The sequence below is a fragment of the Prionailurus bengalensis genome, chromosome B2 (assembly GCF_016509475.1).
Source record: "Prionailurus bengalensis isolate Pbe53 chromosome B2, Fcat_Pben_1.1_paternal_pri, whole genome shotgun sequence".
Lineage (NCBI taxonomy): Eukaryota > Metazoa > Chordata > Mammalia > Carnivora > Felidae > Prionailurus > Prionailurus bengalensis.
Genome location: NC_057349.1, coordinates 70,834,989 through 70,850,853, shown reverse-complemented (window position 1 = coordinate 70,850,853; position 15,865 = coordinate 70,834,989). Strand labels below are relative to the sequence as shown.

Below are 15,865 nucleotides of genomic sequence, written 5' to 3'. Positions count from 1 at the left end.
GGGCATTTCCCCTCTTTGGGCAGTTTTGCTTCATTTGTTTCCCATTTCTGCTACATAGAAACTAACTTCCATCTCAGCCCCAGCCAGCGCCACTGAATAGAGCCTGTGCTGCGGCTTCGTGTGCGTCAGATCCCTCCGCGGAGCCGTCCCGGCCCCCTCCCTCCCGCGGTCGGCCTCCACAGAGAAAGCGCCTTTCAGCCAACCGGCGGCTCCGACTCCGACATCTTCTCCGACTGGAAATAAATAAATAAATCGCACCTTTGGCCGGGGAGGAAAGGGCAGGGGTCTCGTCACACTGGGCGCGGGGGCGCTGGGCGCGGGGCCGGAGGCACTCTTTTTTGCGCCGGGGGGCGGGGGCGCGGGCCCAGGACCCGGCCAAGCCCGGGCCGCGAAGGCGGCGGACTCCTTTCTGCGGCGGAGGGATCCGCGGCGGAGGCGGCGGCGGCCGTAGCCGCTGCCTGAGAGTTGTTGTTTCCTCCTCCTCCTCCTCCGCCTCCGCCGCCGTTGCTTGAATGGTGGAGCCGAGGCTGGGCTCGTGAACACACACTGACAGCTATAGGGCAGGCGGCGGCACCATCCCCGCTTCCCCTCGGCGGCGGGGTGTCCCGCCGGCGGCCCTGAAGTGACCCATAAACATGTCTTGTGAGAGGAAAGGCCTCTCGGAGCTGCGATCGGGTAAGTCGGGGGGCTGCTGGGGCCGCTGGCACCGGGCGATTCCGCCCGCGGTCCCCCGCCCCCCGCCGCCCGGCCGCTAAGCCTGTGTGTCTCCCCGTCCCCCTCTCCCGCGCAGAGCTCTACTTCCTCATCGCCCGGTTCCTGGAAGATGGACCCTGTCAGCAGGCGGCTCAGGTACGGCGGCGCGCGGCGCGCGGCGCGGGCCGAGCCGGCGCTCGCCGCTCGCGGGCGTGGGGGAGGGCGGCGGCGGCGGCGGGGCTGCGGCCCGGGGCGCGGGGCTCAGCTCTCCCCGCTTTGTTGTTGCAGGTGCTGATCCGCGAGGTGGCCGAGAAGGAGGTAAGGGCGGCGGCGGCCCGGCGCGTCTCGCCGCCGCGCGGCCGCCTCTGGGCCGTGCCGCCGCCACCGCCGCCGCTGGGGCGCGGGGCGCGGGGTTCGGGGTCCCCGCCGGGGCGCGGGGCGGGCGGGGGAGGGGAGCTGGCGGGCCCGGGCTGGGGGCCGGGCTCACGGGGCGTCCTCTCCCCGCAGCTGCTGCCCCGCCGCACCGACTGGACCGGGAAGGAGCATCCCAGGACCTACCAGAATCTGGTGAGACATTCACGTCGCGGAGCAAAGAAACTTTTCCCCGAGTCGAATAAAAATTGAATTTCCCGCAATTTTTTACAGAGACAAAAACTTGGCCCCAGAACGTGAAAGCTCCAAAGGCCACGGGGAGGGTTGGGAGGCCGGCGCGGGGGCTTCGGGGGGCAGTGGTCGGGGGGACACGCACCCCGAGGCCGCAGGGGCTGCCAACAATTTATTTGTGATATTTTGTTAATGTACTAGAAATAAAGATACGTCATGAGTGTTGTGCAGTGCAAGGCCGGAGGAGGAGGGGCTGGCGCGCGCGTCCGTGCGGGCGCGGGGGCGCGCGCGAGGCGGCGGCGGCGGCGGCGGGAGCGGCGCGAGGAAGGAGGAGGGCGCGCTTGCTCGCTCGCTTGCTCGCTTGCTCTGCACGCGCGGTCGGCTCGGCTTTCTCCTGCCCCACACAATAGCTGGTGACTAACTGCTCCGAAGTGGCATTAGCATTTCACAAGCAGGCTATTCAGCCGCAGCGGAACCGTAGCAAGGCGTTATTTTTTTTTTTTTTTCTCTCTCGATTCTTTTGCTTTCCTTAAATTCAGAGCTAGGTTTTTTGTTTGAGGGGTTCGGATGTATGATGATAGTCGGCCGGAGGCTCCTCTTGCTTTTTTCCAAAACACATTCGCAGAAGTGTATAAAAGCCTCTAACCCCCCCTGAAAGCCAAAAGTTTAACAGGCTTTTTCTAATTTTGCTGATTCTCGTGCTATTCCGCGACTTCAGTAAAAACTGTTATTGGAAGTCACTGAAGAGTTTTGATTTTTACGCTTACATTTATTGTGGTATGGAACTTGGCAAGTAAAAGTTTTCCAGCTTATATTGGGGTGTATTTTGTTTAATAGCTTGAAAAGTAGCTATTTTTTTAATTTTGTGGGGTTTCACAGTGAATATGTTAGTAATTTCTAAAAATGGTCTTATGAAAGTGGACCTGTTGTGGCTGGACGAGTAACGTATTTGTGTTCGGTAGTTGTATTTTTTCATATTGTCTCTCCTAAACCGATTTAGGTTGTTTGTATGAATATGTGTGTCTGGAGCAGTAAAAGCAGTCACACGGCGGGGGTGGTGGGGGCGCTTAATCTGTGCAGTGCAACTGACTCGGAACTGATGTTTTGAGGTGGTTCTAACGAGTATAACGTTATTTCAGGAGGGCTTCTGAAACGATTAGGAAGTTTCACCCACCTTAGAATTGAAATGTCTTCTGTGAGGTGAAAGCATGACAAGATTTTGGTGGCATTTGTTTCATTTGGATGTAGAACATCTAACTTTTGAATCTAAATCTCTTACGATTTCATATAGATTAAGCGTCCATTAGGTTTAGGAAATTTAATGGAGCCTTAACAGAATATATTTATTTCCACACTCTGTTTTCAAGTAGTGATCGAGGCTTTCATTCAATACTTTGCTACAGTGAATGGAGGGAGTTTGAAGCAAACTCTTAAGATTCAGTGCCTGCAATATTTTAATTTGGAGTGGGGGGGGGTGTAAATATTTGACAGAATCCTAAATGGGTTCCTTGACTTGTTACTTGAAAAAATTATGGAGCTTATAGTATTCTGTTTTTAAGAATTGGGCAGATTTTACAAAACTCATTCTTGAATCTCATAAAAACCTCAGTCACTGAAGATTGCTGTTTTCTTGTAAAATTAAAATGTAATATTACTGCATTTTTAAAATGAAGTAGCTGATGGTATTTTGCTAAATTATGGGAATGTGTAATACTTGCATGAATATCATGTTTCCTCCAGTAAAAACAGGGGCACTAATGTTCATTTTTAGTTTCTTGAGAGGGTTTTTCATTTCATATATTAATAAAATGAATTTATATTCCTTGTCTCTTTAACAGATTTAGAATAGTAAGTGGTGTCTTCTTTAGTGTGTTATTTTTCAAAATCCACCTATTTTGCATGGAAGTGGGGTTTTTTGCCTGGAGTGTTTTATCCTTTTACCAGAACAGTCATCTTGGCATACTTACGAGGCAGTTAAGAATTCTCGTTAAAATGTAGGAGTTCCTGGTTCATTTTCTCTTTTTGTTCATTCAGCATATTGTTCACTCCATATCTACTGGATACAAGACACCTTTTGAAGTGCTTTTATATCCATCAAACTATATAACTAGGTGTGTGGGTATTTGGTTTAACTTAATTTGGGTTTTTGAAATTCAGTTAGCTCTAACACATTTTGGAACACCATATGTCTAGGTGAGCACATGCAAAATCTCTTGTATAATGTTCTCTATTGTCTTAATTTATTCTTATGACTTAAAAAACTTCATTGCCTTCAAGTTGAATTTACTTAACATTGGTTTTAAGTTAATTTGGTGAGTGAAACCAAAATAATAACTATTATTTGTGATTTCAGTAGTGTCTATCTCTACCTGGAAATATGTTGCTCTGTTAACTGATAAATTGACTAATATGTTAAGTGGAAGAATATATATGTCAGATTGAAATTTCTAGAAAACCTCAAATTACAGCTATTTAACATAGATCAGCATCTGTAGTCAGCCTACATGTAAATCACAGCGATTGAGTTTTGACCAAGAGGAAAGTGGAGTTTTAAGAGCACTTTTAAAGGATCATAGGTTTTAAAAAAAAAGGATGCATTTATTGCCAAGTGTGATTGATAAAGTTATTATAAAACATCATTGTATTACCATCTTCCTTAAGATTTAAAACATTTTTAAGATTGAATGGAATTTGATACAAAGTGAAATGGTTTGTTTCTTATAGTATATGTTTAATCAGAGTTTGTATTTTTAAAAATAGGTTGGTCTTAAAGCAAAAGGGTATATTTTAAGCTTTCATCAGAATTGTTATTTTTTAAATGGAGCCAAGCATAGGTAACTTTTTATAGAACAGGAAAACTCAGATAATTTTTGGGCAAAGAGAAAGCTTTGTCATTTATTTCTTACTTTGAATAGTGAAATTAGTTGGTGTATTAAGTTTTGCTGTCTAGTTGTCACTTTAGTTAGTGGTGATTGCATACTTACAGGATCTTGAGGCAGAATCTTTAAACACTTTTTACCAAATTTGGGATTCTGATTACATTTCTTGCTTACATGGCTGTTTTGTTTTGTTTGTATACATATACATACACATAACATGTATATGTACATACACGTACATATATATGTTATGTGTATGTATATGTATATACATATATACATATGTATATACATATATACATAAAAACTGGGTTCTTGTTAAACCCAGTTAAAATGTTAAATGTTAAAAATGATGTAATTTTTATTTTATGTAGTGGTATTTACTTTTCCTAAAATCATTCCACTTACTAGAAATCTTTCTATTCAAATGAAAGGATTGGGAGTTAGGTATGGATTGTGATTTTAGTCCTGTCAACAGTTAGCCTGCAGGTTACCTCAAGCAGTTATGGAATTTCTCTGGGTCCCAGTTAGCTCATTTGTAAAATAAGTGAATTGAAATTTTTGTAATCTGAAAATTGATTTTGAACAAGAAATAGCAATACATTGTCTCTAAAAGCTCAACTCTTTCATTTTGTTGATGGTTATCCAAAACACAAAAAAGTAGATACGGAGAAAACCTGCAGATTAGAAAATTATATAAATGCTTTTTATAGTGCCATTCTTAGGTTGTAGTATATTTCTTCTTAGAGACAGGTGAATATTTTTGATACCCTACCCACATTGTAGACTGCCTCTTTACTCTGTAATTAGTATATTTTTCTCCATGGTTTAAGTACTAGTTTTCATAAATTATTGCTAGTCTTAAATTCAGAGAAGAATAAGAACCATGAATAAGATATACTTAAGTATAGATCATACGTGTGCATGTATTTAGAGTATGCTGATTAATGTGAAAGTTAAGATTCAAAACCTAGGAGACAAGTTTTAGAAAAACAAAAACATGTTTTTGAATGAGGTATTTCTGTTCTATATTGAAGATAATACGGAGCTTTTAAAACTTAACCAGTAAAATTTTGGGGGTGGGGGATGACGAGTAATGAAGTGAATGCGCAGAATAGAGTTACATTTCGTTTTTTAATAGAGTATCAGTGAAACAGTAAGATTTGCTTGGTAGTCGCTAAAACACAGCTTTTGTATCCTATAGTCCTTGGGGTGCCTGGGTGGTTCAGTCAGCTGTGTCCGACTCGTGATTTTGGCTAAGGTCGCGATCTTATGGTTGATGGATTCGAGCCCCTCATCGGGCTCTGTGCTTATAGCACAGAGCCTGCTTGGGATTCTCTCTCTCTCAAAATAAATTAAACTTAAAAAAAAATCTCCTAATTCTTTTAATGAAAACTACAAAGTTAACATGTTAGGGAAACATGCTGAAGGGCTGAAATGGGCAAAACTTGATCCTTTCTTATCTATGCAGTTACTCTGTTGGTATATATACCATTATTTTAAGAAGTTGGAGGCATTTACAAATATTTTTAAAGGAAACAAAGTACCCATTAAATTCTTTATACTCCCAAATGATTGTAAAGTGGCCTGAACATAAGGAGGAGTTGGATTATCCCATCCCCAACTACATAATGGTGTTTTACATGACTGTAATGAGGCAGAATAGTACTGCAGGAGTTTGTTTCCAGTCTGTAAAATGGGCTAAAAATAGCCCTATTTTGTAGGATTCGGTGAGTGATAACTGACTGGCACAAATCAAGTACAATGTAAAGGTTTGTGTTTGCAATTATCAGGACTTTAATCGTGGTAGTAAAGGTTCCAATTATAGCTTTATGATGCATTAAAGTTTCAGAAAAACATCTTTATTTGAGAAGTAAGTATGCATAATTTTCTGAACATAGCAGCTGCAGCGTAAGAAAGACCGCTTTAAAACTTCAGAAGATACTATTGGTAGAATTATATTGTAGATCCAATAATTAAGTCTAAGGTAGAAAAAAGTATAATAAATACCAAAAGTAAATAATTTTTAAAACATTGTGGCTAGAATTCTAGAAAAATTTTGGTGGTCTGTATAGTGATTCTATGACTTTTTTGTGGACTAATTAACATTAAAAAATGTTTGGGTAGTTGAAGTATCCAAGACTGGTTAGAGAATACATGAAACTTTTTTTCTTTTGGTAGTCAGATGACATTTAGGGATTTGTGAAGGGAACTTGGCTGTTGCTTCTGTCTCCTTCTGTTCAAAGATTTGTATAATTTAAACTCCTCACAATGGTTTGTATTTTTGAAATTGTCAGAGAGGACATGTTTTGTCAATCTGGTTTAAAGTTACATGTTTTAAACAGAGCTTAATACAGACTTTTTGAATTAATCTTTAAGTGAGCACTAGGTTAAATTAATCCTATGAATGCCAATTTTTTAATCCACTCAAAATTCCTTTGTCAGATCACAAGTTTTTGTTTCTTTTATGTAGAAGCACCTTATCTAGTCTACTGCAGTCATTTTTCTTTTTCCCAAATTTTATAGTTACCTGTCATTGTCACTGCAGAGTTGTAACAGATAAAATTGTATCCTATACAACTTGTTCTGGACAAGTAATACCAGACAGGTTAATTTCATTCTTGTAGTTTCTCTGTTTAAGTTTCTGAATTCACAGAAAAGTATATGTAATACTAATAAGCAAAGTGGACGTTAGTTAACAGTACTAAGTATCCATTTTAATGGGCTTTTTAATTATATTCAAGAAAATCAGGTATTAAAATGAGTGTATTTTTCTTCTAGGGTATTTAATTTGCTTTTATAATTACATCTAAAAGTAATAAAGGCTATTATATGATACAAACCAAGCTTAAAATTTTAGAAAAAAATTTAACATGTGTAAAGATTATCGATTTCTGATTTGTTTGTGAAAAGCTATGTTATGGGTACAATTATGAGTAATTTGCGAAAACTAATAAATTATCTTAGAATGGATAAGTATATGTTACTGAGCATATGGAATATAGAAGAGTCTATTTTAGAACAGATTGGAGAAAATACTTTTTTTTCTCTATGGAATTTGAGAATTCAGTGTACTAAAAAATCAAAATTATGATATAGAAGAATGAAATATGTAAGTGAGAACGTTTGGTCTCTGTAGTGACAGAGAAGGCAATCTTCAGATATGATGCTGGTCCATCTTTATTTGCCTTACACACACAGAAGCAGCCTATTTGAGCTCAGGGATGACAGACAAGGAAAAGGGTGGTTGGTTGGACGAGAAGTTTTTCATACTAAGAATATGTAGTTAGCAACATGATCTGATGCTCCTTCTGTTTAAGTTAAAACTAAACTGTAAATGGAATGAGGTTTATAATATAGCTTAGGTTATTCGTGATAGCATGGATGATGGCAGCAGGAGGCATGTATTCTGGACTCCAGGTGGCCTGTGATCATGGTGGCATGACCCATTTGATCTTTATCAGGGATAGAGAACAGGCACATAGTCTGTCTTGGCAGAGGTTATAGTAGAAACGCAAGAAATATTTACCTTGTGTCATTTGATTCTGGTTTAGATTTTGAGGAAATACTAAATTCTAGGCAACTTGGAGAAATGTGCATTTTTTTTTTGAACAACTTCACTGCCATTGGATGTGTGGTGTTAGTTATTTTGAGTATACTGTTTGAAACTGAAACATGACTAAAAATGAAACTAGTCGTTCTCTTAAGAGTATTTATATTGACATTTTAAGAATAGTTTAAGAATTTTCCGTCTTTAAATTAATAGACGATAACTTTTCCAACAGAATCCCGAATTGGAAATTTAAATTCTAGTTTAGTAAATAATATTTTAAAGAAGATTTCTTAACTGTACAAATTTTGCTTAGGAAACATGATTTAATTTAAAAACAAAACTTCAAAATGTAATATTTCAAAAAGTTAAATTTTATCATGTAGTGTTTTAAATTAATTTTTATAGAGAATCCTTTGTAGTTTGTGGACACCTAAATTCTTGATAAAGTTTTTTTTTTTTTGTAGCAAAATATAGTCGGATTGTGATGAGTAAAATTTGGAAGAGCATCATGCATATTCTTTAAAAGACAGATTTGTATTGATAATACTAGCTGAATTATCTAAATGAATTCTTAGGTGGTTGATTAAATTGTGAATAGAAGACAGTCTTTCAAGCATGTTTATTGGCAGTTAATTAAGGGTAAATAGACTACCAAGATTAATTTTGACACTTAATAAGATTCTGTATTAATTTTATTATACTTCTAATTACAAAGAAATCATAGGCATGTAAAGAGTCCTTGTGAGAATAGTTACCAGATTAGAGGATTTGACTCGAAAAATGTTTATGTAGGTTCTGTTAAGAGTATAATCCTAAGAGCTGTGTAACAATGGAGCAGGGACTAAAGTTTTGAGAAGGAAACTAACGTAGTGAAAATAACAGTAGTCTTGGAATCAGGAGACCTTGGGTTTGATTACTAATTTTTCCTATTTTCTTAATGTATGACTTTTAAGAAGCTGTAACCTTTGGACTTCAGTTTTCTATATCTGTGAAATGGGGAAAATACTTGATCTTACTTCCTTGTGAAGATAAATTTTGAGAATACTTGACACAAAGTAAGTATTCCGTGTATTTTCTACGTGGAAGGCTATCACAGTTTTTTAAAAAATTGCTCAGAAAATGTAAACTAGCTTTAAAGATGGTGGATGTCATTTTAGCCTATACTTTGTAAATCTGTTGATTTATAATTAAAAGTTTAAAGTTTTGAGAATTTGAGATCTGGTTTTAAAAATAGATCTTAGAGAATGATTAATGGTAAATAGGGCTTTTAAATTTATGATTTTGTTCATAGGTTAGAATAGTTGTAAAAATAAGAATTGTATTTCACTAAGCTGACCTTTTAGAATTTAGAACTATAGTGGAGAGCAGAAGTAACTAGCCTTTCAGATTTGAAAAAAATTGAGAAAACGTGAAAAAACTGACATTTTTAGAACAGATCAGGTGTTCAGGACCTAGTAGTGCTAAATATTTGTGGATCTTATTTTCATAGGGACTTCTTAAATTATATGCTAGAGGAAGGACTGATATTTCTAGATCTCATAGGTAAATCAAGTAGTTTCATTGTATTGATCTGCCTCATTTTGGAAAGGTCCTTAATATGATTTCCCTGCGTAGGTCTAGAAAGATTCTCAACATGAAAGATCAACATGGAGCATGTAATGTGAAGTGTAATTTAAATGACAGATAACTCCATGTCACCTACCATCACTACCTCCCAAGGTGGTGACTTGGAAGTCTCAGTCTTGTAGATGAGGGCATTGAGATGTGGAATAAATGTTTTCCCGCGCTCAGCAAGTTTAAACGTAGACTGTTGGACTTTAGAGCTTTCAATCAAACTACTGACCTTTTCTTTAAAAATTGAGTAGAATTCATGGGGCGCCTGGGTGGCGCAGTCGGTTAAGCGTCCGACTTCAGCCAGGTCACGATCTCACGGTCCGTGAGTTCGAGCCCCGATCTCACGGTCCGTGAGTTCGAGCCCCGCGTCAGGCTCTGGGCTGATGGCTCAGAGCCTGGAGCCTTTTTCCGATTCTGTGTCTCCCTCTCTCTCTGCCCCTCCCCTGTTCATGCTCTGTCTCGCTCTGTCCCAAAAATAAATAAAAAACGTTGAAAAAAAAATTAAAAAAAAAATAAAAATAAAAATAAAAATTGAGTAGAATTCTTAATGACAGTATGTCTGGTGGAATGCAGTGGCTTCCAAGTTTTTTATATTTTCTTCCCACTGATAAAATTTACCTTTTAACGGTAATTTCCATTGACAATGTCAAAATTTTCTTGGCTGGGAAGAACGGCTGTTTATATTAAGTAGCATAGTAAGCAGAAGCAGATAGTTGTAGGCAGGGATGCAAGAAAGTAAACTACTCAAAGACCTCAGTCTTTCCTTGCTCCTTCCTTGCTATAGTTTACATTTTCAGAAGAGGATCCTGTTGTTCAAATTGTGATAGACAATTCTAGAAATGTTTTAAATATGCAGCTGGAAAAAGGAGTGATAAAGGTTTATGATTTGGGCGAAGGCTTGAGCAGAGCTGTCTCTTTCACAGAATTCTGCTATCCTTGCTAGTGGAAATGTTGATAGAACCAAGAATTGTTTAGATCAGGGGTGGTAAACTATGTTGGTTGCAGGTAAATTGTGTAGGAAACCTGTTTATAAGGCCTCGAAGCTAAAGTTACTACATTTTTAGAGTTGGTAAAAATATGTATGTACAGCTGATAGGTGTCTCCAAAGCCCAAAATATTTACCATCCGACCCTTCACAGAAAATGTTTGCTGACCTCTGTTCTAGATATCCTAACATATTTACACAGGGACACCTTTAATTCAGGTTTTAACCATTAATTATGGACCCTTAACCCAAAGATGTTGTTAACTGTATCAAGTGATTTTCTTTTGGGATTGGAGGTGGGAGTGGGGATATGAGAAGTTTGAAAAAGCTCTGACTAGCCCCCCAGTGTAAGAGTGAATCTCAGTGAGATGACATCAGAGTTTGCATCCTTAAATCAGGCTCTTGCATCTGAGTAGGAGAGAAGATGAGATGTTTATGAAAATTTAAAAGGGGAGCACAGCTAAAAAATAGTGCATTTTTCTTATTTTCTTTTCAGGATAGTAATCATAAATTTTATGGTTTAATCTGTTTGTACCTTCTAACTTTAAGAGTTTAAAATTTTAATCTTAGAAATATTGAGAAAAGTAGGGCTGATCACATTGATTTCCTTTAACCATAGTAGGAGATAACCATAGTAGGAGAGAGTATTTAGGGTTGTCACTCTATCTTTGTAATTTTATTTTCCATCCTTAGTTGTTTATCTTTTTAAAAAAGTTTTGTTTATTTACTCTGTACACCCAGCGTGGGGCTTGAACTCACAAACCTGAGATCAAGAGTCGCATACTCTTCTTACTGAGCCAGCCAGATGCCCCTCTATCCTTAGTTGTTTTAAGTGTCACCCTTCACCTGTAGGAATTTGTGCCATTGTGCTAATTTGTTTAGTACTGAAAGTGAACTTTAGAATATTTCTTTTTCGGCATAGTTTAATGTCTGTGTTGAAAACTATTCAGAATGTCTATTTTTAAGCTTTCTTCTATATTGATATATATGTATTTGAGGCAATAGGTACTACAGGCAGTGTAAATGAGGGCTGGAGTTACAGCGCCTTGGTTTGATTCTCATCTCTGCTATCCACTAAATGTGTGTGATCTTGGGAACCTTGTTTTATATTATTGTATAATAATTTCTTCATTAACGGGAATAATAGTTCATATCTCTTAGGGTTATTAAAATAACTGAGCTTTTACATGTAAAATTTACCGACTTACCACAAGGCCTAGCATTTAGAGTGTAGTCAATATGTATTAGCTAGATAGTGTTATTAATATTTATCACCTTTAACTTTATAATTTGATCATACTTTTTATACATTGAATGTCTTAAGAAATTGAAAGCAGCATGGGTCATGGAAAGTAATCAGTATATTAGAATTGAGGATGTTGTTTTGTTTTTCCCAAATAATAGTGTACAAACCATTACCAAGAATCCAAATACATACATTTTGTTTAAGGGATTTTATTACGATCTCATTTCCGATTTCCCTTTTGATTTTAATTTCCTTTTAGTTATTTACTAGTATAAACAAATAAAATAAAAATTTATTCAAACTAAAAAGCTTAATATTAAAGATACGGTATCTTACTAATTTGAAAATTAAAAATCGCATATGTGTAGTCATATATGAGCCATTTTAATTTTTTGAACCATTTTCATTTTTTAAAATTTGTGTTTGTCTTTACATTTTATTGACCATAGTGACATGGATTAATACTCGTTAAGAATAATGATTTAAGGTAGCAAAAGAAAGTTTTCATTTATTTTTTTAAGTATGTGTTGGGTGTGTGTGTGTGTATGTGTATGTATGTATGTATGTGATGCAGTTTGGACCAAAAAGAGACTTGATTCTTACACTCTTGTAGTTAATGGCAAAGTTGAGAAGAAAAACATTGAATTATTAAACTTTTAGATGTATAATAACAAACTGGTACATGAGTTAAGAAAAAGTTGCCAAGAGTATGTACCCAAGATAACACATTTAGACTGGTAAGATAAAGGAAAACTAGGGAGGTTACATTGAAGAGAAGATTTGAAGCACATTGAAGAGTTGTTTGGGCAAGGAATGTGGGGAAATGTAGAGAGTATGCCACATGGGAAAAGCCTGAGAGCAAAGAGTGCAGGTAAAGAACCTGAAAAAAGGCCAGTGTGTCTAAATGTGGTAAGTGGGGGCTGGAGCATGTAGGACTAAGAACGTGCCAGATGAAGCAGAGAAATATGAATGGACCATACGTGCCTTTCAGGATTTGTAGACCATGTTAAGGAGTCGGATATCTAAAGAGCAAGGAAAGTCTCTGAAGTGTTTGTTTTTGTTTTTTAATTTATTTTTTAATGTTTATTCATTTTTGAGAGACTGAGTGCAAATGGGGGAGGGGCAGAGAGGGAGGGAGACAACATCTGAAGCAGGCTCCAGGCTCTGAGCTGTCAGCTCTGAGCTGTCAGCACAGAGCCCCACAGGTCTCTCGAACTCACTAACTGCAAGATCATGACCTGAGCCAAAGTTGGACGCTCAACCCACTGAGCCACTCAGGTGCGCCCCGTCTCTGAAGTGTTTTTAAATTTTTTGTAAGTGTTTATTTTTGAGAGAGAGGCAGAGCGTGAGCTAGGAAGGGGCAGAGAAAAAGGGAGACAGAATCTGAAGCAGGCTCCAGTCTCTGAGCGGTTAGCACAGAGCCCTGTGCATGGCTCAAACCCACGAACCGCAAGCTACAGTCGGACACTCAACTGACTCAAGCCACCCGGGTGCCCCTCTGAAGTGTTTTAAGTAAAGGTGACTTGACCAGATAAAGCTTTTGGAGAGATCATTATGATTGCAGTATACAGAGTACCTCTGGAATAGAAGAGATTATAGATTCAAATGAGGTAGGAGGCATGAGTAGATGTGGGAGAGATAGGGGTTATTGCAACGATGATTTTGAATTGGATTGTTGTGGAGAATAGGAAGGGAAAATCAATTGAACTTGGTGACTACTTGGATATTGGGAAGGAGATGGAGGAATGGGCAATGTAAAAAATACAACTTTTTCGCTTGAGGCTGGATGGATAGTGTTGCCGTTTGTCAGGGTAGAGAACATTTTGGAGGTGAGTGTTGACATGAGGATTATGAGTTCATTTTGCATATGTTGAGCTGAGGAGGGATCCAAAGAGAGATATCTTTTAAGGAAGTTTGATGTGTAAGCCTAGGCTACAGTTACAAATTTTGGAATCATTGGTATAATAATTGTCCAAGTAGGAAGTATTGAGTGAGAAGAAATAGGGTCTGGAGCTGGACTCTGGTAGAACTCTGGTAGAACAAGTGAACGAGATCTAAGCCTGTGTTTACCTATATAGGTCATGGACAAGTAAATCGGCAGTCTTAGGATATTGCAGGGGTCTTAGGAACCTTCAAAACAGGGCAAGATAGAGTTGTTGTTTGGGGGGAAGAGGATCATAGCTATGATTAGATTCTCACTGAGGTCTAGATAACAAAATATATGAAGAACAATATGATAGAAGTACTATAGACTGCTGGTTAGTGGGGTAAAAGAACATTTTGGGAAGGCGTATAATGTGCTATGGAAATACAAAGATAGAATGTCCAAAAAAGGGGGGCAGAGGTATTGTAGTAGGTCATAGAAGGCAGTGAGGCATAGACTGAGACATGAAGGAGAATGAGTTGGGGAAGGTGGATGGGCAGAGAAAAGATTTCCAGCAGACGGATCAGCTTGTATAAAGTTTCAAAAGCCAGAAAGCCCCTGAGGATTTTAAGAACTGAAAGTATCTAACTTTTAAAGTGAAAGTTGATTTTGAAAAATTGAAATATACTAAATCACCAAGGGAAGACTAAGTCTGAGAAAGTGGATTCATAGTATTTTATTCAAAGACACGATTCTGCAATAAAGATACTCAGGTTCACTACCTGAAATGAGTCTTGCAAAATGACTCCAAAACAGGACAATCACAAAACTAAAGTTACTAAGTAATGAACTTTATGATTAAAATAAAATTTTTAAAAGAAATTTGGATTAGTTTAAAGAAAGCACATTAGAATAATGATATACAATTTAGAACTAGAAGGGACTCTAAATATTCTAGGCTTTTTCCTTTAAATTTTATTTTTAAGCAAATTAGGGAAGATTAAATATAATTTTAAAAATTCATATTTGGTAATTTCTTCTAATTTTTTTTTTGCTTAGCTAATCACCTTAGTGTTTGAAAAAGTATGTTTTAAGTCAAGATGGTGATATTAGGGAAAAGGAATCCTAGCTTAATAAGTTTAGGAAATTGTATTAAAATCAAACAGATTTATCTCAGGATTTTTCAGAGGTACATAATATAGTATATATAATTTGTATTGGGACCTCTTTTCTGCAATTCTTCATTCCACTAGTACTTACTGACCATCTACTATATGCCACACACTATTATTTTAAATTGTCAGTGTAACAGTATGGCTCTCTGTTGTCTCTATGACAGGAATGTATTATGATAAAAAGTAGGTTGGTTTCTCTTAATTGGCTTCAGCTTAGAAGGATGAATAGTAGCTAACTTTATAAAAACACCATTCATGTTCTTCTATAGTTTGGGTATAACAGATACTGCAAGATGGAATGAAATGATTTAACCCTTCACTTCCTTCCCCAGATCAATCTTATAAGGAATTCATATTAAAAGTGCCATTACCGTGTGTACTTGAGTAGCATTTCTCAAACACTTGGCCTCAGAACCGCTTTATGTTAATAAAAATTACTGAACTTTCTTTGTTTACATGGAATTATCTGTTCATATGATTTAAAAATTAAGGTAGATTATAAAATATTTTATTCATTTAAATATAATAAACTCACTTCATGTTGATTAACATTTTTTTTTTAATTTTTTTTTCAACGTTTATTTATTTTTGGGACAGAGAGAGACAGAGCATGAACGGGCAAGGGGCAGAGAGAGAGGGAGACACAGAAACGGAAAAAGGCTCCAGGCTCTGAGCCCTCAGCCCAGAGCCTGACGCGGGGCTCCAACTCACGGACCGCGAGATCGTGACCTGGCTGAAGTCGGACGCTTAACCGACTACGCCACCCAGGCGCCCTGATTAACATTTTTTATAACAGTTTTCTAAAAGTTTTGAAGAGTGGCATTGTTTTACATTATCAGGAATGTTTAATGTCTGGCTTAATAGGTTTCTTATATCTGCTGCCTCACTTAGTCTGTTGTGATATCACATGCCACTTGGCCTTTGGAAAAATCCACCATGAGAAAGTGAAAAAGAAAAATAATATGTTAGTATTATTTATGACTTTTACTTTAGGAACCTTCAGGAGTTCCCAGAACTCACTTTGAGAACAGCTGAACTATAATATTTAGGTGGTACATTGACAAATTTTTTATAACTTGATACCCTAATCATGAAATGATAAAACAGTATACTTTTTTTCTGTAATTCTCTTTCTAAAGCATTCTAAAAGACTTTCAGGATGGATAATAAAAATATTAGAATTTCATATCTTGGTTTCAAATGCTATCATAAATTAAACAGTGTTTTGAAGTTGTTCCAAAGTGCCCAAACTT

At 37.9% G+C, this 15,865-nt stretch overlaps 1 protein-coding gene across 3 annotated transcripts in view; it reads left to right on the top strand.

Moving 5' to 3' along the window:
• Positions 1 to 409: 409 nt before the first annotated feature.
• The window catches only part of LOC122489714 (pleckstrin homology domain interacting protein), a 140,123-nt gene continuing 124,667 nt past the window's right edge, over positions 410 to 15,865 (top strand). For 2 of the 3 annotated variants that reach the window (XM_043591866.1, XM_043591865.1), the window contains exons 1-4: positions 410 to 675; positions 791 to 849; positions 982 to 1,011; positions 1,201 to 1,260. In XM_043591866.1, the coding sequence (XP_043447801.1) occupies positions 636 to 675; positions 791 to 849; positions 982 to 1,011; positions 1,201 to 1,260 (189 nt within the window). In that variant the 5' untranslated portion in view covers positions 410 to 635. The remainder of the gene's footprint in view (positions 676 to 790; positions 850 to 981; positions 1,012 to 1,200; positions 1,261 to 15,865) is intronic. The other variant, XM_043591867.1, reaches the window with a different exon arrangement.